The sequence below is a fragment of the Rhodnius prolixus genome, unplaced genomic scaffold (assembly GCF_049639745.1).
Source record: "Rhodnius prolixus isolate KJV_2025 unplaced genomic scaffold, Rpr scaffold_2, whole genome shotgun sequence".
Taxonomy (NCBI): Eukaryota; Metazoa; Arthropoda; class Insecta; order Hemiptera; family Reduviidae; genus Rhodnius; species Rhodnius prolixus.
Genome location: NW_027411592.1, coordinates 53,363,623 through 53,390,435, shown reverse-complemented (window position 1 = coordinate 53,390,435; position 26,813 = coordinate 53,363,623). Strand labels below are relative to the sequence as shown.

At 32.2% G+C, this 26,813-nt stretch overlaps 1 protein-coding gene and 1 long non-coding RNA gene across 22 annotated transcripts in view; one reads left to right on the top strand and one right to left on the bottom strand.

Moving 5' to 3' along the window:
* The window catches only part of LOC141448520 (uncharacterized), a 119,828-nt gene that overhangs the window by 26,721 nt on the left and 66,294 nt on the right, over positions 1-26,813 (bottom strand). For 2 of the 3 annotated variants that reach the window (XM_074116901.1, XM_074116903.1), the window contains one exon: positions 11,819-11,926. In XM_074116901.1, coding sequence (XP_073973002.1) covers positions 11,819-11,926 — 108 coding nt within the window. Of the gene's footprint in view, positions 1-11,818; positions 12,029-12,242; positions 12,360-26,813 lie in introns of those variants that run through there. The other variant, XM_074116902.1, reaches the window with a different exon arrangement.
* LOC141448529 (uncharacterized) overlaps positions 4,213-26,813 on the top strand; it is a 92,260-nt gene continuing 69,659 nt past the window's right edge. For 15 of the 19 annotated variants that reach the window (XR_012455100.1, XR_012455116.1, XR_012455117.1 and 12 more), the window contains exons 1-8: positions 4,213-4,360; positions 4,440-4,538; positions 5,543-5,704; positions 13,537-13,637; positions 15,042-15,237; positions 15,714-15,894; positions 17,721-17,900; positions 23,911-24,019. This is a non-coding gene — a long non-coding RNA (uncharacterized lncRNA). Of the gene's footprint in view, positions 4,361-4,439; positions 4,539-5,542; positions 5,705-13,536; positions 13,638-15,041; positions 15,238-15,713; positions 15,895-17,720; positions 17,919-23,910; positions 24,020-26,813 lie in introns of all 19 variants that reach the window. The other 4 variants (XR_012455104.1, XR_012455105.1, XR_012455102.1 and 1 more) reach the window with 4 other exon arrangements.

The following is a 26,813-nucleotide window of genomic DNA, read 5'->3' as shown; positions in this document are numbered from 1 at the left end:
TCAACGTTAGAAATAGCAGAACAGAAATTAATCCTGCTTTAATGTTGATACTCCTATATTTTTTTAGGCACTAACCGCCACTGTTGGAAGATTAAATTGTCTAACTAGTTCGAATAAGTAAAGTAAACAAACTGCAGAAGCCGAAATTAAATAAAATTATTTTGCAACTGAAGTCATTATGGAATCAACCTACAAGTAAGTTGTATTATTTGCCTGTCTTAATCTGAAGATTGTATCAAATCAAAATCCGTAAATATTTAAATAACTAAGTGTACTTTTGTAGAGTTGCTGATAATTTTTTTAAAAATAATTTTATACAATATTTCATAATTTTGTTCTGCAAGCATTTGTATAGTGATCAGGTATTTGCTGCTTAATGATTAGAAAAAAGTTTATAATTTATTAAAAGAAGAACCTTAAACTATGTTCAATTAGAGTTTAATCTTATAAGATTATTCCAAAAACATAATTTGTGAACTTCCTTGTATAACTTAACACAAACATATCTTTTTACAATTATTTTTAGATTATCTGTTAGATTAGTAGTGGAAATCGCTCCGTAAGTAGTTCTTTGAATGGGACATGTAGTTTATTTTTACTCTTTTAGTTTATTTTACCGTTGTTCATTCAGTATTTGCATTCTCTGTTGACTTCGTTAACATTCTGTTGGTTAAGTACATAGTACGTATATATTAGCGTCACTTACTGGCGATATGTTTAACGTTTATGAAAATAACGGTGATTTTTAATGTAGAATACATTTATCAAAGACATTTTTTTTTCTTATTGGAACAGTTATTCATAACGGAGTTTTTAAAACATTAAGAGTGATATAACTTACTATAGAACAATAGATAACATTTTAAAATATAGAATTTAGTGTCTATTATAATTTTGTTAGTGTGGTTCAATGAGGTGAAGATCTCGCTGGAGCCTTCTCCGTGTGAGTCTTTAGGACATTTTTCTCCTCACAAGAAACAGTGTTCAACGTGGGCTAATTTGAGACAGAGGAAGATAGCTCTATTCTTGCAGAAAGGGGGAAAGAATGTGCGGACCGCACAGTCTGGACTAGGCTCCGCAACCATCTAGAACTAAACAAATCTTTCTCTAATTGTGCAATTAAATTAATTGCTTTTAATATATCTCATTTTTTCCTACTTAATCTGTGGGTTCAACGCAAAACTCATGTGGATTAATATACTTAAACGAAAAGAATGCGATGTAAACTAGAAAAAGCAGAACAGAAATAGCAGAACAGAAATTAATCCTGCTTTGACTACTGAAAACAAAATATTACTTATTTCAGTATTACACCATTCATAACACATCAATGCTGCAGCCCTACTTTTCAATTGGGAATGACTTGCAAGGGTTCTCCTTTTTTACTTTTCTTATCTCCTAGAAAGTGGAACAATGCGATCGCGACAATTTTCAATATGAAGTTTTCATGCTTCGATAAGTGCTTATTATAAGGTTCTCTGCTTCCAAAATTACGGTTTAGAAATGGACTATACGAATGCAAGTTTGTAAGCAAGTATGTCAAAAACGAAAAATCGTAGGAAGTTAATTTTTTTTTGTTAACATGAAATATCTCACAGAATCCTTTAACCAGGAGTACCAGTATTATTGATTCGGGACACTTTTTAAATTTTAGAAATTTGCCCGAAAATGGATCCTCCATTATTATTAGTTTTTAATCGAAGTACTAATTGTATGTGGTAGAAATACAACCGTTATTTTTAACATATTGCCCGGAAAATTCGATTTAGGGCACTTTTAGAGAACCGGTGCCAATTTTCCGGTTGAGGTCTTCCCTTTAAAAACTATTATGATTAAAAATTATGGGTGGCTTCTCTGATAGTTTGTGGAGAAATAACACTGATGCAAGAAGAAGCGAGTAATGTACAGTAATCCAACCTCTTTAACTCCTCCAAGCTAAACTGAGATAAAATAAAGAATAACGGTTGCAATGGCAAAGGTGGCGAAAAAGTGTGGAACACCCTTGTAGGGTAGAAGATACCAAACACTCGCCGCTAAATTTACGATGACAACGGGAAAGCATCTCCTTAAAATTGGTGAAAACAACCCTATTATATTTTTGCCGCTTTTTAAGGCCTCGTCCAAGTACCAAATTTATTGTTGAATGAGACGACGGCTAGTAAACGTACTTTCCGATGAATTTCTCATATTATCCATTGAATGAAATCCAAGGCCTAAACTGGGAGTAGAACCCAGTACCATATATGTATGTACATAGATATATAAATATTAGCTTAGGTGCAGACATTTTCACACATGAACATACTACATAGTAGATTGGATTGAAATAAAAATGTCCTAACTTGACGAAATTCAAATAAAACACCAGAGACCTTCAATATATTAGGTTGCGAGATGGGAAATGGAACTGATTAACACCCATTAGAGCGACGTAGGGTAAAAAAAGTTTATATTTGTCCATGTTAAATTTAGATTTCATAAATATGTAGAATGAATAATGTGAAATTTACTTTAACTTTTGTTTCATTTAATAGTATAAGCTTTTGTTGGCATTTATTAGTACCAACAGTTATTTCCAATTCATTTGTCGTGTAATTAAATTCTACATTAGCAAAAATCTTAAAGCGACAGTTTCTCGCAAAAATTGTTTGTGGCAATAAGTATGTGCTCACCTAGGCATTTCCGTAAATGAGTGAAGTGATTAAAAATCAATTAGTCAATATCAGAATTAACTGTCATTAGATGACAATTCCCTCAAAAGTTTTACTACTTATAGGGCAAAAGTAATTGCATAAAAAATGTAAATACTATTGTATATGTATATTTTGAGATATATACATATGTATGTGCATACGAGGGTCGTTTGAAAAGTCCGTGCAAAAATAAAAACTACTTAATTTTTTGGGGCAAACCTTTTTTATTTTTCAACATAGTCTCCTTTTAGGCTTATACACTTCATCCAACGCTGCTCTAGTTTCTTGATCCCTTCCGAATAATAGGATTTGTCCAAGTCTGAAAAACAGCCATTCGTTTCTGCAATCACCTCCTCGTTTGAATAAAACCTTTATCCCGCCAGCCATTTCTTCATATTGGGGAACAAATAGTAGTCCGAGGGAGCCAAGTCTGGAGAATAGGGGGGATGTGAAACGAGTTGGAACCCTATTTCCATTAATTTTGCGACCACAACTGCTGAGGTGTGAGCTGGCGCGTTGTCCCAAAAGACAGTCGCCATAATCTTTCCGGCCGAAGGAACGGTCTTCGCCTTTTTTGGGGCAGATTCCTCCTTGGTAACCCATTGTTTAGATTGTTCTTTGGTCTCAGGAGTGTAGTGATGTATCCATGTTTCATCCACAGTGACGAAACGACGCTTAAAGTCCTGCGGATTCTTCTGGAACAGCTGCAAACCGTCCTTGCAACACTTCACACGATTTCGTTTTTGGTCAAGCGTGAGCAATCGCGGCACCCATCTTGCGGATAGCTTTGTCATGTCCAAATGTTGATGCAAAATATTATGTACCCGTTCATTCGAGATGCCCACAGCACTAGCAATCTCACGCACCTTCACTCTCCTGTCATCCATCACCATATCATGGATTTTATCAATGATTTCTGGAGTAGTAACCTCAACAGGGCGTCCAGAACGTTCAGCGTCACTTGAGCCCATATGGCCACTCCGAAAATTTTGAAACCACTTATAAACTGTTCTAATCGAAGGTGCAGAGTCACCATAATGTTTATCAAGCTTCTCTTTAGTCTCCTGAGGCGTTTTGCCTTTCATAAAGTAGTGTTTAATCAACATACGAAATTCTTTTTCGTCCATTTTTTGAAAATCACTCGACTTCCTCGATTCAAACGAATGCCAAACACAAAGAAATAGACCGATCTGGCTGAAACTTGGTATGTGTTCTTCCAAGAGATGCTACTAACTAAACATAACCTCGATACGCGCCAGTGGTGCTATCTCTCTGACTTTGCACGGACTTTTCAAACGACCCTCGTATATATATATATATATATATATATATATATATATATATATATATATATATATATATATATGCATGTAAATTTGGAGATAGTTTCAAACAGGTTTTCATTAATTATATTGTAGTAATAATATTACTGAGTAGTCACAGTAGTTTTTAACGTTTTGTTATTAACCATAAACAATTCTGTTGATATAATCTATAAAATTCGGTTATACAAGTAATGCCAATGTTTTATGTCAGCTGTGCTGGGTGTCCATCATGAGATTGTATGTACGAACCAACCAAGTTGCTAAAGTTCTTTTAGAACCGATCAGACTGAACGATTACTGTTGTTACTATAAAACTAAATCTTGTCAGTGCTACTTTGAATGGTACAAAAATTAAATTTATTTGTTATGTAATAATAAATTTTAAGTACATCCTTTACTTATAATTGCATGTTGATGTTAGGTTAAGATTGTGGACTTGTTCCTGTACAGAACCGGCGTTATTACTTTATGTAATAGTGATAATGGGCTGAAGGATAATTAATATTTACAAACTCGGATGGTATGTTTGCATTATTTAAATTTGTATCCATTATTGAACTAACTTTAGACATGTAATGGAACAAGATAAAAATTCATGTTTTTACAATTACAAAATATTATTAGGCAAATCATTTCCATGTTATTACATAAATATATTCTTGTCTTTTGTACGTTTCACACGAAAAATGTTAGTAAAAAAAATTGTGGGACGCGTATTGCGCAATAATATTCAACATATTTTAACTATTATTCTAATCACATTAAAGTAGTAACAAAACCTACAAGGTTTTACTATTTTTTTATCTTCAACAATGTAATTACTAGATATAAAATTAGCAAATCTACGGTTCAATTTGTATATCAATATTTGAATACGGTTGTGCCCAATGTGCTTGATAAATATTTTTGGAAGATTTAAAGTTCTTACAAAGCCGTTTGTTTAAGTTCGGATTTTTATAAATGGAAGATTTTGGCCAATCGCAAATGAGATAAAAGTAAGAGGAAAAAGTTAGAAGGCAATCCCAGATGTTATACAATAGTGTTTTCCATAACTCAGTTTTTTGCAAGAAAGGAGATGTAGTGATAAAAATCTGATTTGAATGCTAACAAAACTTCCTCTTATTACAATTTTAAAAATTCTTACTGCAATTTCTTCTGACTTATATTCTTCATTAGTTTGGATCGCTAATGTTTAAAATGTGTTATGACAGACACCATGCATAAAAACGTAACCAAATCCTCCAAGAGTCCCCTAAAATGATTTTTGGAAACATGTTTCAAATATGTAATCTAGTTAATCAGAACCATTTGCAAGAAAAAACTGAAAATTTTGAAATTACTGTTTTTTGTTGTAGTAGAAATGCATGCTGCACATTTTTTGTACTTGCGGGAACTCAACATCGGTAATTACGGTGAAAACTCATAATAAGAAATATGCGCGATTCCAATCCATTCTTGAAGTTCATAGTAAGAGAAAGTAATCTCCTAAAATATTGTGGCCTAATATTTTGTTGACTTTTTTAGGTTTTCTGACATGCAATAAACAGATCCATCAACCAAGTGCTCTAGGTATAATATTTAAATTGAAGTACGACTAACGATGTAATTTAATGAGCTTATCTTATGACGGCTAACAACTTCCGTCTTGGACATATTCGAGAACCTACTCACCATCAGAAATTAAACGTAAGTTTTTTTTAATTAATGTTTATTTTAATGCTTAAAGGAACAATTTAAAACATAATCTTGGCTATTGTTTTGCATAAAATAATGTGATAAACGTTGAGGTTAGACTGGGAGTGGGTTGAATTTAGAATTGCTTTGATAAGGATCTATTGTGTAGAACACGCAACATCGTAAAAAACAATTAAAGGTGTTTCATCTGGTTTGTAAAACATGTTTGATAACCACTTTTTTCTTTTTATTAAAAAAATAACACTTATTAAGAAATTAATACTTTACAAAGCCTTATCGTAAGTTAGAAGAAAATACCTAATTAAAATTAATGTTGGAGTAGATTTGTCTTTATTTGCAGCTTTATTATTGTGCATGGTTCGTACATATCTATTTAAAAAATATGATGATAAAACTGCAATATCAATACTGCGTTCGGTATTTACTTTTATTATAATGGTTTTTACATATTTTTACCGAAATAAAAGTAGGTGAGGGAAGCATGAATGGACAGAACCTAAATATGCTATAATTTGAGAGTACCATGTGTATTGTGAGTTTTACAATATAAAATAAACAATATTCGAGCAAGTGTTCATTGAGCTATTTGGATGGCTATAAAGGATATTTAATGAATTGGCTCAATTCACTTGCCACTACGCGAAGTATCCTGCGTAACATTATTTTTCGCCAGCCTCTGTCCGATTTATGTTGAAAAGCCAATCGGTTTTCAAGCGATTCGGAAGATACCTTTCTAATTTTATTATTTAATTGACGCTCGAACCTTATAGCTAAATTACACATATGCCATTAGTAATTCTCTGTCGGTAGTGTATTTTTAGTAAGCTTCTTTTTCCTATAACCAAATCTTTAGCAATACCTTTTACATTTCATGAGCAACACATCATATTTTGAATGTCCATCGGTTGTTCAGAGGCATTATATTGCTGAGACATAGCTTTAGGAGATTTCTATGTTTTTGCAAGTTAAACATGACCCCATTTTAAGCAACTATGTACAACTCTGTGCAACATTCTTTTTAGGAGGGAGTTCGTTCTTTTATTACTGTTATTTATTTCCCGGTACTCCACTTTTTTTTTACATCTTTATCAGAATCTCTGTGTACGAACTTAATACATCTCCCTAGAAATCTGTGTAGCTCGCATGTATGTTAGGATGGGGGCAAGAATCTACCTCCTTACACTTGGTATCATGCTCATCTCTGCCATTTGAATTTCTTAGATTCCGCGGTGGCCCGGTGTTAGTAAAAAAATTTCCAATTTTTTTTTTTTGGTTAGAGTTCAGACTCGGCAAATGGAATCTAAAAGGAAAACTTCAAGTACTTTAAACACTTTATTAGAGGCGAAAAGTACGAAGTACAAAGGTACATTGGTTAATCTCTCCACAACGAAAAACACCATGTTTTCTCAAATTAAAACTAACAACTTCATGTAACAGTGAAGGTGACTCTAAACAAACAAAACGATCATGCAACCTACTTATGGTTTACACGCATTAAAACAACATACACGCAATAGCAATCATGAAGGTTATTGACATCCACAATATAATACTTTTTTTTCCTTGCTTGCTTAATTATTGACTATAATAATGAAAATAACAGCAATAAAATCAAATTTAATTGAAAAGGTAATCCGTTATTTTGGTTGACAGTCTAACTGAAACACTTAAAAATTGCAAGATTATATTGAAATTGTACTACTACACGAAGTCCTCACCGAGCGTGCTAATGAATGAAATGACGCCATGCAATGACAACCAGAACGAATGAAGCTTCAGTTTTATTTTGATTGAGTTCACTATTTTATTGTTCCATTATATTTAAACTCATTTCTGCCCAATGAAAAAGGTTCATTAGATTGAAATGTTCTGCAATAATTACAGTTTACAGATGTGCTATTTTCCATTGAAGATGTGGTTAAATCCACAATTCTGGATAAAAGCTAAGATATGTTGTTTACCATTGGCATTTCCACCGTAGTAACTAGGAAATATGTTATTAATTTTAGAGTTATGTTGCCGACTAAAGAATCCCCCCTCTCACTCCCTCCGAGAAAGTGGTATCAATTAAATGTGATTGTTTATTGTTCATTACTCATCAGTTCCCACCAGTTTTACTTCTCTCCAAGTAGATGACTTTTTCTTCACCAAAAATATTGAGACCTAGGAGGATTTAACCTTTAGAAGACAGAATGAATTAATTGTACATAACGACCCTTCATTGTATTAACAATTGGCACACACATTTGGACTCCTCTTTCTGACCCATTTATTTCACGTATCTATTCTTTTCCATCCTCTTCAGCAGGATCTCTCACAGTATCTTACTTCAAGGCAATAATTAGTGTACATGAATAATATTGCTTTACATCCCCGAAGAATCAATGGAAGTTCAGATGATGTATTTGAAGGATTCTCTTGTAACCGCACCAGTAATATGAGGAAAATGTACAAAAAGTAGAAAACATATTGGAACATGTAAGAAGAGAATTATTGTATTTTATTATAATATCTCTTGCCCAGATGTCGTCTAAGCAATAGGATGGCGTAGGGAGGAAAATGTAATATTTCATGTCGAACGCTCTAAAGTGGAAAAAAGCTAGACGTATAGAGGGTGAGGAGGCAAGGAATTGCCGCTGAGGCAATGTAGAATTGAAGTAATGTCTAGACCCAGAGTCTAAATTGGACTTCGCTGTAGGGCATCACTACTACAGTCTCATGCCCGCCCGGCTGGAGCATCCTTTCAGCAAACTCCCTTCATCTGATTCATCATCAATCACCTAATTCGAATACGCTACGCTTCGTGAAAGCTTTACCAACATTATTCTCATCCCAAAAAGGATCAATGCTTACTTTTTACTTTACATATTATTTCTCAGAGATCAAATTAATCAAAAACTTCAATTTTTTTTTGTTAATTTAAATTTTCATCAATCATTTGTGTAGATAACGGTAACGAATAAAACATTAATATTTATTGACAAATTGCAAATAAGAAAAATTAATTTCTGCATTGCAATTGAATAATAATGCCATTGTGAAATATAATTAACAAATATTTAGGTAACAGAATATTTATTGATAAAAGAGAAACTAGTCATTTAACGAGCAAGCCATTTCGTTAAATATGCAAAATATAAATCAATAAAAAGTAAAACCCAATTCTGAATTCTGTTATTAGAGATAGTCTTTTAGGGTCACGAAGAGTCACTAAAAATAGTTTTAATGTCTGAAGGAATATTTATTTTTTAAAACTATGTCAAATTGAACTGCCTTTTTTTTATTATTATTATCCAGCAATAATTTTCTTTTTTATGTAACAATTTACTTCGGTGGATGGCAATATGATATGACTGAGAGCTGGTCTGATTGACACATTGTTAGTATGGTTGATGGTGAGAAAGATGGTATAAAAAAATAGATTACAACTATTTGTACACCTTTTGTCTAAAAAATAATCTTGATTATATTCTGCTTCGTTCAGTGAAGCTACAGTAATATTGGTGCATTAGTGATTCTAAATAGGTTCTTTTTATCCCGTTTTCATCCTAAATGAACTCACGCGCAATGAATTTGGCATGCAACAATTGCTATCCTTCGTTCAGTATTCTGTCGTAAACTTTAAAACTGTGCTTGCCATCGAAGCACAAACGTTTAATATTAGAATTTTCTTCTGCTACCTTCAAATTTAGAAATTTGGCCTTTACCTCGCAATAATCCTCCAGTATGGGAAGATTTCTTTATTGCCACTTCCTAACAGTCTAAAAAGTGTCAAAAACTAAGTGTACTCAGTAAATCCTAACATCTTTTCCTAAATCCCTAAATGGACGTGAAGTAACAGATGCTGTTATTTGGTTGGGGACATGTGCTGCAATTTCTTAACATGTGAACTTTTGCTATCCTAGGTTTGCTTGTACATTTGCCAGCAATTTTATTCCCTTAATTTATAATTCTTTCTCTTTTTAGTGGGCGTCTCGTAAGAAGTGTGCGAATTAACTTCTCCAATTAGGTACACTAATTTTGAGCTTGTCCATTAATTGTGAACATTGACTCAAGCAGTGCACAATTACTCGTAAAATAATCTCTGTTCCGTTTGGAAAAGTTAACTCGCATGTACATCGCATGAGTAGTTTTGTGCCTTGTGTGTTTGTGGCGGCATCAAAGCAAATGTCGCCAAAATATGTTAATTAGGTAATGTCATTATTTGAATTAGAGCCAGCATTTATTATATATATAAATAACACATACATAATTATATATAAGGAGAACTAAAATAATAAGTTGCAACTTAGTTTCTGTCGGACCTCTTTGCAGATCGATGTCGTCAGTCCCCCGCCACAATGTCGTCACTAGCCTACCTGTGCTTTCTTCTTGATCGATCCTCCTTTTTCTTCGTAAAGTAGTTTTCGATTAGAAGAGTTTCTACTTTATTACAAATAAAGTTTCATTATTGCATGTTCAGTCTGGTAGTTTACCTGACGTTCATCATTTGAGATTATGACAAGATGAGCGTGTTATCGTTACTTTCTGTTCCCCTCGCTTACTATGACTATAATATTAGGATATATATTTTTTTTAAGAAACCCTGTGCAGGGGAAAAAAATATTTAGAACCTAGTCTCTCTTTTTGTAACTGCTCTAATGATATTATATGATCAATGATGAACACTTTTTTTGTTTACATTCTCTTATACCGAAAATAGGGAGTACTTTTTGAAAAAAATATTGAATTTCTGACCATTTTTATCCTTGTCCTGTCACAGTTCCACGTTTTGTCCCCTTCGTAAATGTTTGCATCACCAGAATTGCTAAACTATCTTTTTCTTAAGGTGGTGCCTAAAAAAAAGTGCCAATTTGGTATAAATAAAGCCGATTCGGTCTAAAAAAAAAAAAAAAAAAAAAAAAAATGTCTCGAGCTACTCCATTTGTTCCGATAAGTTCCGTTTGGGTTAAATGGATTTGTGTTAGCTTTTCAGCATTTCTTAGCAACACTTTGAATAATCCAGTTTCTCAGCCTTAATTATTATACTGAACCTTCGCACTCACATATAAAGCTTGCTGAGGCAAGTAGTTGTTTTGCTTGGATAACGTAAAAAGAGGCGAACTCAGTTTTCTTCAAAAATTAGGTCATCTCCAAAAGGACACTTGTGCTTCTCAAAAGACAGTAAATCGTGTTTCCAATGTAGAAGCACAAGCATTTTATGGTTTTCTAGTAAGATAATGACAAGATATGCCCAATACATTAGTGGAAGAAACGGTTATAGTGAAGTGACGCTTACAGGGTTGAGGGCTTAGACATTTAAAGTAGGAAAACTTTAGGCTTTTTAAACATGATTAGGGGCCGCTTCCCATTGTCTGAATTAACGGTTGGAATTTGTGTTATGCTAATAGCATTGGAAGCCATTGGTCGAGTGGCGTAGTAAACTAGCCAATTCTTCCCCGCTGAAGCACTACTTGTTATTTACAAATCTAGATAAATATCGGAGATGCTGTAGATCTCTTGAGTCTGCGGACTTGATCATTTTTTTTTTCGAATATATGTTATGTACATACACGGTTAAAAACTGGTGATGTACATATATTAACCGTTCTATTTATTTATTTTTTTTTCTCAAACGTTTCCTACAACAAATCAAGTAAATGTTTGACACAATTTTGAATTTTTGAAATTCTTGAAAGAATTGTTGGATTTTAAACAACGGAGCATGAAGGGATGAACAATGAAAATTTAACTTGGCATGGAATAATTTTATATATTTGGATTCTATTGCCTAATTTAAAAAAAAAAGTATAATTCCATTCTTAGATGTTTTACTACATTGAAAGTGGCTCCTGGATTTGTGCCAGTTAAGGAACGGTTTTTACTAAAAAGAATATAGATATTAGTTGCATATTATTTATAAAAATATAAATACAAATATAATACTAAAATTATGTTTAAACTAAAAAAGACAAGTAATCATTTAACCATTGTAATAATCTCTAATACTTAATTTCAGATATAATAGGTCATGTGTAGTCAGCTGATTGTCGCGTGTCCTTAGGGAAGGTTACGTTATGTTACACTACATAAAAATTAGGATAAAAAAAAGAAGAAATTACTTACCTTCGTTAAAGGTCGTTTTCGCTGGATTATTATTTGGTTGATGGTGATGGGTCTTGATATCATCTCGTTCGACTTCTTCTTCGTTCTCGGCCCCGCTTGCAGAACGACCTGCACACAATGAGTATTGCTTGAGTACGAGGGGATGTTTGGCACTCCCTATTACGAACACCTGACGTCGTTTCTTCCACCACTGCATTGTGTTTAAAGGGACTGTAAGTGTTAGAAAAGTAAAAAGAGCTATGAGTGAAGCGTCGTTTTTTATTAAACGATTCTGAACGTTTGATCAGCATTGCATTAAAAAACAAAAAAAATGGAAAGATTCTACAGTAAGAATTCACATATTAGTAGATCAAACCAGGTGAATTAGTTTTACAAGCAGGCTGCTAGTTTGTGTATAAAAATAGATATGCAACAATTGCCTCACCGACAGAATCTGTATTTATAGATTTCTCTTTAAATTAGAAATAAATAGAATCAAAGAAAATATATCACGGTAAGAGGGCTAGGGCGTCACTGCAGCCCCATCATGGATCTCTCGGCTCGCTGCCAGGTCAAGCGCCTGCGCGTAACTTCCTCCCTCACTGGGACAGCCCCACCTTGGGAATTTGGAAAATACTAAAAGGTTAAAGGCCAACTTACTAGATTAGAAAATGCATCATTGAGATGTATGTGGGATAAATTTTATTTTTAGAGAGAAATTGAAGGAATGAAAATATTTTAACTATGTAAATAATATTTTAGTTAAACAATTGCCGCCTTAATACTTGGAGGTTGAGTTACAAGCATTATTATGTTTCTGATTTAGCCATCTCAACTGTTTCTGTTTAAAAGATGAGGCACTCTCGAGTGGTGAGGCAGTTTTTCTCGTGTTTCCTACGAGGTACTTGCAATATCGACAAATGTTTCTATATATATAATCTGCCGAGACTAAGCACAGGTAGGTGATTGTGCTTGTTGGAGGGTTACCTGTCGAACCGCACAAGGAGACTAGTCTGAAAGATTCTAAGTGATTTTCTGCTTAGATTTAATATATCTTATTGCCATTTAATATTTCTTATTTATGGAATGATAAATATTACACCCGTCGAGAGTCGTGTTCTTTCAATTCTACCCCGGTAGCATTAAGAAAGCCTATGGATTAACCGATTGATGGCAGAATTTCACTCATGATCCTTAACTTGAATTATTTATGTAAGAATGATTATGTTTTCTTTAAATTTGAATAAATAACTTAAATAGCGTTAAAAAAAAAAAGAAGCAATTTTACTAGTTTTAGTTTTACAAATTCTGAATGAATAAACATAGAAAAAGCGCAAATAAACTGATGTTTCAGAGGACGTAGTCTAAACATGGTTGATAGTAATAAAAAATGAAAGAGCTTGAAAGTAAATAAGTATTCAAATTAACATTAATAATTTAAAGGCATACAATTGTTTAGATGGCTGTAAGTAAATGAATCTATGATTGAATGCCTATTCTTTTGTTATGAATGATTATGCGGTTTATTTTCATGCACTAAAGCGTAAACTAGCGATAAAATAGCGTTTTATACTTATTTAAATAATTATTATTGGTGAAAAAAATGATTGTAATCCTTTTCATCTTAAGATTGCCGTAAAAAAAGGAGAAGATATTGTTGTTTGTGAAGAACTAAGTCTTTAATGAAGATTTAAATTTATTTATTTAATTATTATTATTGAAATCAACTATTGTTTCAGATTAATCTGTGAGTGACCCCATCTGAAATCAACTAACTGGAAAAATCATTATATAAAACCAAGAGCCATAGTTGAAGTATTTGTTTCTTATTGAAAACTGAGTAAGTCAAAATAATTAACATAAGTAAACGTTGTGAACTTTCCTAACTTCATCATTCTGAGGATAAATCAGTTACAATGTTTATAATTTGTGCATGAGCTCAGATATTAAAAGAGAGAGTGTTAATCTTTTTTATTATTTGATAGATATTAAAAGAGAGGTTAAATATTTAGTGAGAAAGAATATGTTTATTTTATGCAGCAACTACACTGCATTCTATAAATATCTTTTTCAACTCGTATGTTTTAATTTCCTTTCTTTAAATAGACTAAAGAATTCATTGATATTATCAATCAACCATAATATCCCGCTCTTCACATTTTCAACTTATCAAAAATTTATTGAATCCAAAATCTGTTGCCATTATTACAGGGCGCAAATAATAATTAGTACAGCTGGTGCTAGTAATTTTTTGTTTATAACTATTTTGAGTTTTCGAAATAGTAGAAATACTTCTTTAATATTTAAGAAATATTTTAATTTTTTCTAATTCTAAAAGAGGAGAAAGTAACCCACTCAGTGGCTTATTGAGTTTATACTTTTCTACCTTCTTTGGTGTTGAAGGCCACTTATTCCCATTTTAATGAATTATTATTTTTTTCTTCAAAAAAACATTTATTCTAAAATGTATTATTTTTACAGAAATGTAATATGTATATGCAGAAGGTAAAATTTTGAGGATTTTTTTGTTTCTTTCTTTTAATATCCATAACAAATATCCCAACGGTTCACATTTCTTTGGGAGGATTCGGTTTGATAAAGTAATTGCATTAATTAACAGAAATTAAAAATGGTTAATTTAATTAAGTTGACATGGTCTTTTTAAGATAAACATTTCTAATTGACAGTAATTAACAATTAAGTAATTACATCGTAAAACTAGCCAAATTCTTTTTTGACTGAGTTCGTTATTTATGCTGCTGAGTTTATGTAAGAACTGGGGAGTAGCAAACAACTTGCATTCATAAATCTTAAGTCGATATATATACGTTTTGTTGAAAATATTGCTAACATTCGTACATAAGTATCTAAATTACCCAGTTATTTAATAAAGTGGCCAGATTTGTAATATCGAGGTGTGGCATATCAGTTTATAAATGTTACACAAGTAGTCTACAGGGCGTGCCTCTCTGCTCTTGACTATTGATACTACGGGAGGGTGGGTGTAGCACGCACCTGAATTTCTGGTACCATTCACTTACTATTACATCCTTTTCACTGTACAAGGAACGCAATTTATTAAGCTAAGGAGCGGTTTGTAAAAGAAATAAACTTTGTTAATTAAAATTAATAAATAAATAACAAATGAATTATTCGAAATGATATTAGGTTTCTTTACGTATCTTTTAGATCATGTTATAATAAATATAAAATATATTTACGGAACTTTATTTTTATGTAACAGTTGCTTAAAAAAAACCCTGAAGATTGCGTCACAAACATGAGAGAAATGCTCAGCTTAATTTTCACGATGGTTAAGAGGATATACAATATCAGTCAATATGTTGTTTATAAGGAGATTAATTGACCGTTATCAGTTCTGCGATGATACTAGATGCGATAGTTCGCTGTGGAATGGTAATTGTACCTTTCAAATCTAGGTAAGTTAATTTTACTGATTATAATCTCATTGTATCTCAGAGTAAGTGCACCCATTAGCAGATAAGGAGAATGTGTTCAATAATTTGTGATGTAAGCAGTACTATTTTATAGCAGTAGTATTTTATACTAGTAGAACGTTCCATTTTTTATCCATTGTCTCATTAGGCAGGATACAAACATTTTCCATTCTGTTCCATTGAGGTGATGTAGCTTTTCGTGAAAATAGATCCACTTAGTCCTGACTTCTCTTTTATTATCGTCCTCACAATAGCCCATATCATCAATAAACGTCCAGGTTTGTAGTTTTTTTTTTTTCATCCTTTTTCCAAGCAAACCTTAAGCATGGTTACTGGAATAACTCTGATGCTATTGTTGCAAAAGCTGATATTTTATTCGCCCTACATTACTGTTAATTGTGTTAATTTTATAAATTTTAAAAAGGGGTTATCAGTTTTTGTTTTATTTGAATTTTTAGAGATGATTGATTAGTAGGTATTCTCGTTGATTATTGAAAGAGAAATCTACGACTTCACTTCGAAGAAATAAAGGAAATCTCAGTTCCAAAGGCGTTTTCTGAGGAGATTATATTGTGAGGAAGAAAAATTGTTCATTGCACTTTCCCGGCTTGGAGCAAACAAGGAGTCTAATGACGATAGGTATTGTGACACATAAATCCTTACTATTATTACCTACTTCCCTTTAATTAGTTGGTTGTGACGCGTTTAATTTTCCACGTTAATACTATAATAGCAAGAAAATCTGTCATAGCAAGATATAGTTTCTGTAAACAAGATAAGCTATATCGTTTTTTAACTAAACTGATTCCACGACTCTTGAAAAAACAAAATCTATTTCATTAAATCTTTTTGAAAATCTTGAATATGTAGTTTAGCTTCTTTTACTGGCGTAAAAGTGGTGCATAGAAAAGTAAATATTGAAAATTAGCAAAATATCACTTTTTATTCCAACATAAATAAAACTTAACCATAAAATAGGAGCAGCAATTATTTTTTTGCTTCTTTAATTTTAAGATAATTTAAATGAATGTAGTACAGTAAGCATGCGCAAATGATAAGAAAAACTGAAGAGGCTTTCCCTGTGTGGGGTTAGAAAAGTAGACGTGCTATTGTCAATGCGGTCAGTGACCCCGGTAGTTTACTATCACACAGTCAACTTTTCTCTTTTACTCCTAAACTAATGTTTCCCTTTAAATTTGTTTTTTGTTATTTGGGTGAAAGGGAAAAGGGTTTATATTCCTTCTAGGTTTTATGTTATACATTTTCTTCTAATAATTGACAATAAAAAAAAAAATTATTATTTTTTATTGTTTGAGTAGAAATTTATTAATAAAAACTACGTAGGAAAATTGAGACCTATTATCGGATTTGCCTCAAAGATAAAGACCACTATTAATGCATTCAGTATTGATCCTAAATAAAATGAATACAACATAATTTAACATTAAAAGACCTCTGAATTTCTAGAGAAGTCTCAATGGTGGTGGTCGATGACTTTCCTGTGATAAGACACTAAAAGAGGGATTGACTCCGTTTTATTTCTCGTTTCCCTCCAAACATAACATCCTCCTATCACTAGTGATTCTTGATTGAAGTTACCACGTGAGAATTTCAAGTTATTTTTCTATTGTCATTAAGTATGGCCAGACAACCGGAAATAGGTGTCATGAGTTACGTTTGTTTAAAAGAAAAGAAGTCCTAAACGGACTCGTGAGAGCAGGGAAATATGAAACAAAAGTATCACTTGTTCTTTTTTTTTTATCTATATATTCTTCTACAGTTATTCTTGTTTCGTATAAAAATAAACCAACAGACAACAGTGATTTGTGGGGTAAAGTGTGTGAGTATATGATTGCGAAGAGGGGAGTGAGAGCAGTAGTGGTTAGTCTGACATGTGTTCTGGCATGCGTGTCTTATTTTATTTCTGATAGACATAAACGCACAAATCACGATGTTCATGGGTTTAGTAAACGCTGCCTAAACACATAATTTACAACAGATAAAATGTAGTATTGTGGGCTATCGATCTCACTAAAATAAGAGGTTTCTTAGACGAGGCAAGTCCTAAAGGTAGGCAGTTTGCTGGTCTCGAACCGAAATTTGCTCACAAAAATAAATGCATAAAGCCGTCTGAGCTTAATCCCTTCCCTAAGAAGTTATTTATAATGTGAATAAATTTATGAGAAGTGTATAATTAGCAAGTGAAAAATTAGAATTGTTTGGTGCAGTTGTTATGAACTTGCTGTAATAACTGTCTTGCTAAAAATAGGATCGTCCAAAATGATAATTTTAATTTCTTATCTCATTTATTTTTACTTTTAATTCGAATCTTGTGTTCAACATCTAGTATCGCTTTAATAATTGATTTTTGAGTCTTAATTTTTGGATTAGTATGGCTGGAGATGGGGTAACTAGTCTACAAAAAAAAATTAATATTCGCTATTGTATTTATTTTTAATAAACAGGAACGAATGAAGGACATTGATCATTATCCTGACGTAGCACATCTGTGAATTAAATCAGCTTTTGATGAAACCACCCATCCATGCCAAAATCTATGACATACAGAAAGAGACGTATTTTCAAGATCTGCAACTGACAAACCAGTTTTCAGTGCACGTAGAAGAATAAGAAAAGTTCACTAAGTAAGCAAAACAAATTATGTTGGTATTAAATTTTATAATGTTATTAGATAGAATGCACATTAGACTTTGTGAATGTCGATTTATTTAGTTCACGATATGCACTGCCTTGCTATAATAACTAAGCAGTGTTTTTTTTTTAATCCAGCAAATAAAATATTCTCCGAAATTCATAAATTTAATTTTTTAAATCTTAAAAAAAATAAATAAAGCATTCATAAAAGGAATTGTAAGGGAAAATGTGCGAAGCATATCAAAAACTATAGCTGCAATAAAATTCCCTTAATATGATCGACAATTGAAAAACTAATATTAAAATATTAGATCCTAATTATGTATATGTATATATTTTCATCTGTAGCTCTTTTAACAGATCGAGGAAGCTGGAAATCTACCAATGACTAGTTTGTTGTTATATACGGCAACAAAATGTGACAGATTGTTATTACTAATTTGTTGGATTTTCTTTACATTTCAAGTTGGCAAACGTGAAATTTTCTGCAATTAAATATAATTCAATGCTGAAGTAGATTAAATACTTGCAGACAATACAATGTTCTTGTTGTGAAATACTACTGTAGCTTTTAATACTCATTGCATTCTATTTCTGTTAAAGATCTAATATCTGATCTTTGTATGATGTCCATTTTTGTACAAGATATTTTTCTTTTCTAAACGCAATCTGATTTGGACATTTGTTCAGCTTTTAGTAACATTATTAATCTGACATGTAGAGGATTCGATTTGAAAATTTTCCCAGTTGTAGTAAACGTGCTTTGCCGTGAACTTTGAAAGGGTTTTAGACATTAGACATGGAGTTACAGAACAAACAGTCTTCTCTAAATATTCGTCTTCTTCTAAAACTTGTCAGAGCAAATATGCGTCAATTTTATTAAATTTTGTATTAATTTGGTGTATCAAGCCTTAATGAAACTTTTCAGCAAGATCGTTATATTAGGTAGATTGACTGAAGAGAGAACATTCGTTGAATTTCTATAAAGATCAAGTAAAGGAACAAAATCATTTCCTTTTCAAATTGAGTTTTTGGAGTGCCTCAGTATTATTTTTAAGTCTCAATACCATCTTTATACGTAGGTCGTATATGATCCTCTCGACATAGAAACAGTGTTGTATCCTTGTTACAGACTCTACTTATCATTTTTCTGGTTGCCTTTCTTGTGGATTGTAGGCTTAGGAAATTTTGGGGTGGCCGAGGACGCCCTTTCTTGGGGGATCCTAATGATTTTTCTAGAGAGCCGCCAGAACTTTGAAATTTCGGCTACTATTTTTCAAATAGTAGAAAGGAAGGCGTTAGCGAAATGAATGCGGAGCCAAGGGCACTGTTGAGTAGTTTTCGCTGATTACTATCTCTCTTCTCTTTCTAGAACTTTCCTGGAGGGGCTCTTTTCCTCAATTTTGAGAAATCATCCTCAGAACATTCATGTGAATTCCTAATGTAAATAAGCAACAGTTATTTCTTGCTATTGATTTTTCGCAATTAAATTCACCAGGTCTTGGTGAAGGGGAATATAACCTAAAATCCTCTCTTAATTTGGATGAACTTTCTTTTGAATATTGAGAAAGAGCATTGAAAGGGAGTAAGTTGGGGAAATAGTTCCAGGGAATGGTTATAACATTAGAAGGAGTCCTTATGCTACACGATATGGACATGAGCTATAGTTTGATCTCTCTTAACTGTGGCAGGGCATGGATTGTCAGAAATAGACTGTTTTTACGAGGGATACCACAAAAAAAAAAGGTACCAATAGAAAATGAATAATTGCATTATACATTTTTGGAATGATCTGTTAGGAAAACATTTCTACCAGAATTAGCATAAGACAAAATTAATTTACGGTAGTGAATGACGGTATGAGTTGTAGATGCGATATAGCATTTACTGCATATCTATTATAGTTAGTTAATGTGAGGCACTGTTCTACAATTACAAAAGCACAGTACTATAATAGATAATGTGAGCACTATCTACGCAGCGGAATCATGAATTGCAATGAAAATTTCCCTTTAGAACATCGTTTCCCAACCGGTGGTACGCGAGTTGCTGGTTAGTGGTTCGCGAAAAATAATCAATGGCGGACATTAAAAATAAAAAATAAAAAAAATGTATTTCTTTACCGAAATGTAGAGAAAGTTAGCTGCATAAATAACATAAATTTTTGACGTTTTCAAATTCATTACGAATTCCGTGAAATTTCAACCGATTATATCACTTTTCACCTTATCACAAACGTAAATTATCACAGTTCTCTGATTTCTTTACCGAAATGTCGAGAAAAGTTAGGTGTAAAACTGGTACAAATTGCGATGTTCTGGAGATATTGAAGTTAAATTTTAGAGGATTCCAAAATCCAACAAATTTCAAACGTTTATATCTCCTTTTGTTACCGAAATGTAACAAAATCATTGAATTCCAACATAAACTAAAATTTATTTGGTAATATTAACCTTGTCAATGAAACCTTTCATATTTAAATAACTGTATCTACCCATTCATTCATTACCTTTTTTATAGAAATGTAAAAAAATATGTCTACTAAAAAATAATAGCGTAATTTACATTTCAAATCATTTTACTAGGTCACAGGCACTTCATTTTTCTATTATTCTCTTTTATTTTAGTGGGGCAAATGTGCCCACTTCACATCCTCTCTGGCTCTCTCTGTTCACATCCTCCTTTCCACCCTTCTATTCTACTCCTTACCATTTAAAGGCATAGTGTCACAAAAGTTTAGTAAAATTTTGTTTGATTTTTTTTAAATAAATTTAAATTGAAGAGAGAAAGAAAAGTTTGAAGGACTTAGAAGAATACCCAGACTGGAAGATCGTTTTCTCCCCCTCAATCGAGCATAAATATTTATTTGGGATGAAGCAAAACAACTGATCAATATTTAAGAGAAGTTCTTGGGCAAAGAAGAGGAACGGCAGTCACAAGCAGCCTCAGACGATCTGCATCAGATGCTGCTGTTTCTTCCAAACAATCCCTTTATCTATTCAAACTCAACAGCGCTCATCTTATTTATTATCAATTCTATATGTACCTTCTAGCTACAACTATTGCCCATAGCTGTTGCTATACGCAGTAAGCCAAAGTTGTAGGATTTATGAAGTTTTTAATTTAGTTTTCGATCAGGTTTATTTATTTATTTTTATTTTTTGCCATTTCCTCAAAAAAATATTCAATTTTGTTTTAACTTCTTATTTGTAAATTCTCCAAGAAAATCCTGTTCAGTTATTCCTCCATCTTTGCATCAAGCTTTTAAGCTTTGAAGAATTTTTCTTTTGTCGTCACAATCATTTCCTATGAGAAAATCCTTTTCCATTCAAAGAATAGGAAATAGCTGTTGTATTCACATTAGAAAATTTCTTAAAGATCAAGTTTAAATGCAAAGATGCTGTAAGTAAAAGAAGGATTGGATCATTGTACTGTGAACGTCTCTTATAACAGAATGGGAAAGGAATGGATATGTGAGGTTTCAGTCTTAAGTTATCTTAGATTACCATCAGTTTCGTCAGCAAAAATTATAGTTTTCCAATTATTATATTTATTGATCGCAATCCTTAAAAATTTTAAGTTTAGAAAAAATGCTCACCTAATAAAAATATAATCTAGCAAAAAGCTTTAAAAAAAAAAAAAATAAATGCACATTCTTGCTGCTTTAACATTGATTAAAGAACGTAGGCCGTCTGCATTAAAAAGCAGTGCACGTAAGTATTGCGGGTATTAGTAGTTAACTTAACAGTTATTGCAAATAACCTCCTCGTGAATTTCCCTTTTTCTAACCGAAAGATGATAAACTTTTTTCTTTTTTTTGCCCTTCTTTGGGAAAAACGTTCATAGTTCTCTCTACACGGAGCGCAGGCAAACAAAGTTTTTTTCTCTTTGAAAATCTATCAAAAGTAAGAAAGTTAAACGTTACCAAACTTCACAGTACACTTAAAAATTTTAGTAATATTTTATGTGAAATTTCTACGTTTGTGCCAGAAGTTTAGTGATCGTAAATTTATTAGTAAGTTTGAACTTAGTTAAACGCCTGTGTAACTATTCTTGCTTCCGATAGATTTGCTTTCACACAAGTTGTTAAACTTTCTGCTTTGTACTTTTCATCCTTCCTTTTTGCCATTCATGAATCTTGCACCTTCCAATTGGATGTGCAGCTTAAACTTATCCGAAGATTATGTCGGAAGTACAAATCTTAAAGTAATAGCCATAAGATAAAGAACACGCATACGCATTCAGCTTGTCAAAAAAATAAAATAAAATAAAGATGAATTGAGGAAACTCGCAATGAGAATAAAGCGAGCTACTTTGATTTTAAAAATAATTTTTGCAATCATGTAAGTAACACAGCTTTAAATATGGGCCGAAAATAGTAAAAATAAAATAAAAATATAAAACCTACCAAATTCTATGAAACACAAGACGCCTAGTTGGCAAAGTTCCTGTTTACCAGACAGTTAGACTTTGCGCCATTAAATAATGATGCCCTTGAAATTCATGTTTGTATTTTTATAGCAAAAAACTAGGTTGTCTGGTGGTATTTACCTTTTCCAGACATACTTCTTTTCAAAAACATCTGCTCCTAACTCTTTTTTTCTTGAGATAGTATAATCAGTGCTATCTTGTGAATCTTATAACTAAAACATGAAATCTTTCTTATATCTGATGCTATAAATAAATTTTTCGGAGAGGGCAAAATAATTTTGATTAATTTTGTTTTTGATAATTTGAATTGTTAAATTTATCGATGCCAGATTAACAAAATTTAGTGCAACCATGGCCCTTAATCTGATTGCTAAGTTGGGTTAAAAAAAAACAAAGTTACAGTAGGTAGCTAGCTAGTTAATCAAATAAGATTGGATCGTTTTCCATTTTCCTTTTTATTAGAGCTAAAATCACAACCGCCTTCACATCATCCCCAGATCTGTGCCAATTCCTCAGAAGTTTGTAGCTCCACACGTTTATACAAGGGAAGGAGGCAGCATGCCGCGTATAGTTCCCTCACTGCCTCTCTTTTTAGTAAATTTGTTTTTGTGTATTGACACATTTTACCTACAACTCATGTTATTCCATGGATTTCCTTATTTATCTCTCCTTCATTTTATCTCCCAATAAATATTGATTTAAACCATCCTCTTAGGTGTTACCCAAGTGGTATCATTTCCACTTCTAAAAACACACAAAAATAACACTTCCTTCACATTCCTTCTAGCAGTTACCTTTCTTAAATCAGCATCAAATCTACAAATACAAATTTATTTTATTTTGTCGGTATTTAAAAGTGTACATGATGTACAATCAATAGTGCCAGAATTTTTACTTAAACTGATACTCTTATAGTTAAATTATTAGGGAACCAAACTAAAAATTCTCTTAAAAACCATGAGGTAGCGGTTAGAAGAAAGTGATTATTCAGTTTTTGAATTTCGAGGCCGTATTTATTGTGATCTCAGTTACAAAAATAATCCTGGAAACGACTTTCCCATAAATAAATCAAAGAATTTCCACTGAAATGTTAGCTCAAGAGTCAAATTTATCATCACCACTCAAAACTTAAAAACACAATAAAGAAAGAATATTAAATTAAATAAAAAAAAATGCTAAAAATAAATATTTAATAACACGTCATTAATAGCCAATCTACATGTTCATATTTTATATATTTTGTTTTGTAAAGTAGCTAAATATATTGTTTAACGATGTAAATCATTAGTTATGCTTTATAAGTTTTTATTGTTGCATATAAATTGAACAGTATACAATTTAGTGAGAGGGTAATTTGTGGAGATTGTTGAATGAATTTTTAATTTATGATAGTTTTACAAGCATACAATATTCGCATACATATAAATTTTTATACTAACGAAGTGTAAATTTTTTTTGCTAATAAATAAGTGCAAGAATGAAGGAGCGGGGAGGCCCATACTTTACACAGTATGTAATTCTTTCCATAATGTCTTATCTGTTTTTCTTTATTTTATTTTTGTTTAACAGCGCTGAAGATGGATGACACTATTTATTGCTGTTGGAAAATATTGTGTGGTGATTCTGGCTGAGTTTACTACATTGAGACATTGACCTTGAATGGAAAAAACAAATTGATGTAAGTAGTATATGGAAGTAACGTAGAAAGAAAAATAACAAATGGCTCCAGGCTTGGTGTGGAAGCTATTTTCGTTAAATGACAATTCTGTTGGAGGGGTACTAGTGTTTCTTCCTTGTCTAGTTTAGTATATGATCATGTAAGCACCGAAACAGATCATTTAACAAGAAATATCCTTCAAAATGGACTAGCCTTATCTTCAAGTAGCTGGGTATCCCTGTAGCTACATCGTTCGTTAATACGAACAACATTCATACAGTCTGAACTCCCAACATTTACGTGGTCATTTTTAGGTTCAGTTTGTTGACCACCATACTAATGGATTCGTGCGACTACATCTTTTCTTTAAACACTGTACCCAAAGGAACCTCTTTCACAATAATGTTTAAAATGTTTCCATTAATATTTCTACAAACAAAAGAACATGGAAATTAGTAAAATAAATTGAAAAAATTCAAGTATAAAAAAGATTTTGAATTAAAGCAAAAATATATTTGAATAGTAAAAGTGCTGCAAAAAAAGAAACTTTTATCTACTATTCCCCAGGATGTTTTAAATCTAATTATCGTCAAATGAAAAAAGATTAACGCTAGTAGACATCTCTCTCTCTCAGACCCTTTAATAAGTATTTAAAGTCGGATTTTTTTTTTTTTTATTGTAATTTTATTTCTTGTTCTGTGGATTATTTATTGGATACGTACAATAAATCTTTTTACATTGGGCAAGGAAATTTGATTTAAAAAATACGGTTGTTACAATTATAATTCGAGGTTTTATTCACATCAGGTTTTATTTTATTTTATTTTTTTTAATGATTTAAGGCTCATCAACATCCAAGGTTATTAGCGCCCGGAGCTTTTTCCAGTGCACTGCCGGCCTCCGGACAGTGTTCTCTCGTTACAGACAACACTGTCCATCACCGGACAGTGAGCTGTAAGAAGCTCCTAGGAAGTGAAAATCTAAGGGTCAGCTGCTGGATTCGAACCCGGGACCTCCGCGTGGGAGTCCAGTATGCTAACCTCATAGCTAATCCCTTCCCTCTCAGGTTTTATTGTTATTATTTTTGCGAAAGATCTCTATTTCCCAATCTAAAGTTTATTAGCATTATTTCCTGGGTGCCAATTGCCGAAAGGAATTAAAATGATGTTTTGACATTGTATTTAGAATTGCAGTCACAATAGTAGTTATATGCAAAGTGCATGACGTTCTCAAGCTGGAATGCGAACCTAATTAGTTAATTATGGGGTTTGTGTTTCAATACTTCGACTTCACTTATGTTTTTGTCTTGCGCTACACTTGCTGAATCTCGGCACCAAAGTGATTAATCTACTTCAGATAGATTGCAAGTTCGAATTCGGTCAGGGATACTATTGCTTGAAAAACGTAATTGTTTTTATTCGTCTAATTTTAGCAAATCTATCGTTCTACAGCTTCAGCAACACCTTCTTTTATCATTTTGATATTACTAAACGGTTTAGGTTGGATTCAACGCGGTTTGGCCAACAAAATCTGCACCATCGGGAGACCCTGAGAGTGTATTGTGGCACACACTCCATTCCTAATTACCTAAATAGACGTAGGAGTCAGATGAGAGGCTGCTGGACAAAGTATGAGACGTTTTTGATATTTTTATTGTTAATGGGAGTAATGCTGCAATAGGTTTAAACGAATAGCTGTAAATAAGCTGACCAGTAGTTTCCCCCTATCACTCTTATACCTGATTATTGCCTGATAAGACTTTTTGCGATGCCACAAAATGTCCAGGACGCTTTAAAAAAAAGCCTAGTCCCTTTCCAAGCCAAGAAATTCACTGATTCATTACTCCTGTAACCCAAAAGCCCGGATTTAAAATTCTTGTTTAAACAAAGAAAAAAGTTAAGTAAAGTTTAAACGTTTAAAGTATAATTTTACATGAGTATAGTTTAAAGATAAAGTAGTTAGAAGGCTCCGCAGCCCTGAACTAATTAACTAATAACTAATTATTCGTTATTAGCTGAGACATGTTAGGGAAGCTCGGTCTTCAAGAATATCTTTGAAGTAAAATTAAATTTATTTTTACTAATAGTTAACTTGTAACATTGTAGTACTAAAAGTGCTTTGTTTCAAAAATCTCTCATCCGCGAGACTTCTCACAGTTTATTTCTAGTCAGAACTTAAATATAAGATATACTTGAACATAAATGGATAAAGTTTGCTCCCTTGTGTTCCTTTGCACACCAATTGCTTGTTTCTGTTAGTGAAGTTATGATTTACTCGCACCACACATAGAGTTAATTTAATAAAATATTTGTGTTCATATTAAACTCCCTCGTCAGAGTGGAGTTGGTGAGAGAGTCGCTCTTTAAATTTAATATATTTTCTTTCCCAACCCATTCTGGGTGTGCTACAGGCTATAAAGTTATAACAAAGTAACATTGTTACTAAAATGTCCTTTATTGTAATGCTTTATAGTTCTAGCTGTACTATTATAAACAAGTTATTTTAATCTAAAACAATGATTGATTTTATAAGAAAGAAATTAAAATTTTATATCAACATTAAGTATTACAAATATCTTGAAAGTTTCTTATTTGTTAAAACAAATAAAAACATCGAAAGTTGAAACTATGTTTTAGGTCTCCTTTTCGTCTTTTCACATTAATTAACTTAGTAAATACCTATCTATGTATAAGAAATTAGGAATAAAGATATAATTTTTATCAACAAGTAAATTGCATTATAAATGTATAATGTAAATACTAACTTGAGAGCACAGTTCGTGGAGTTTGTATTCAATGTTATTACTTTAAAATTG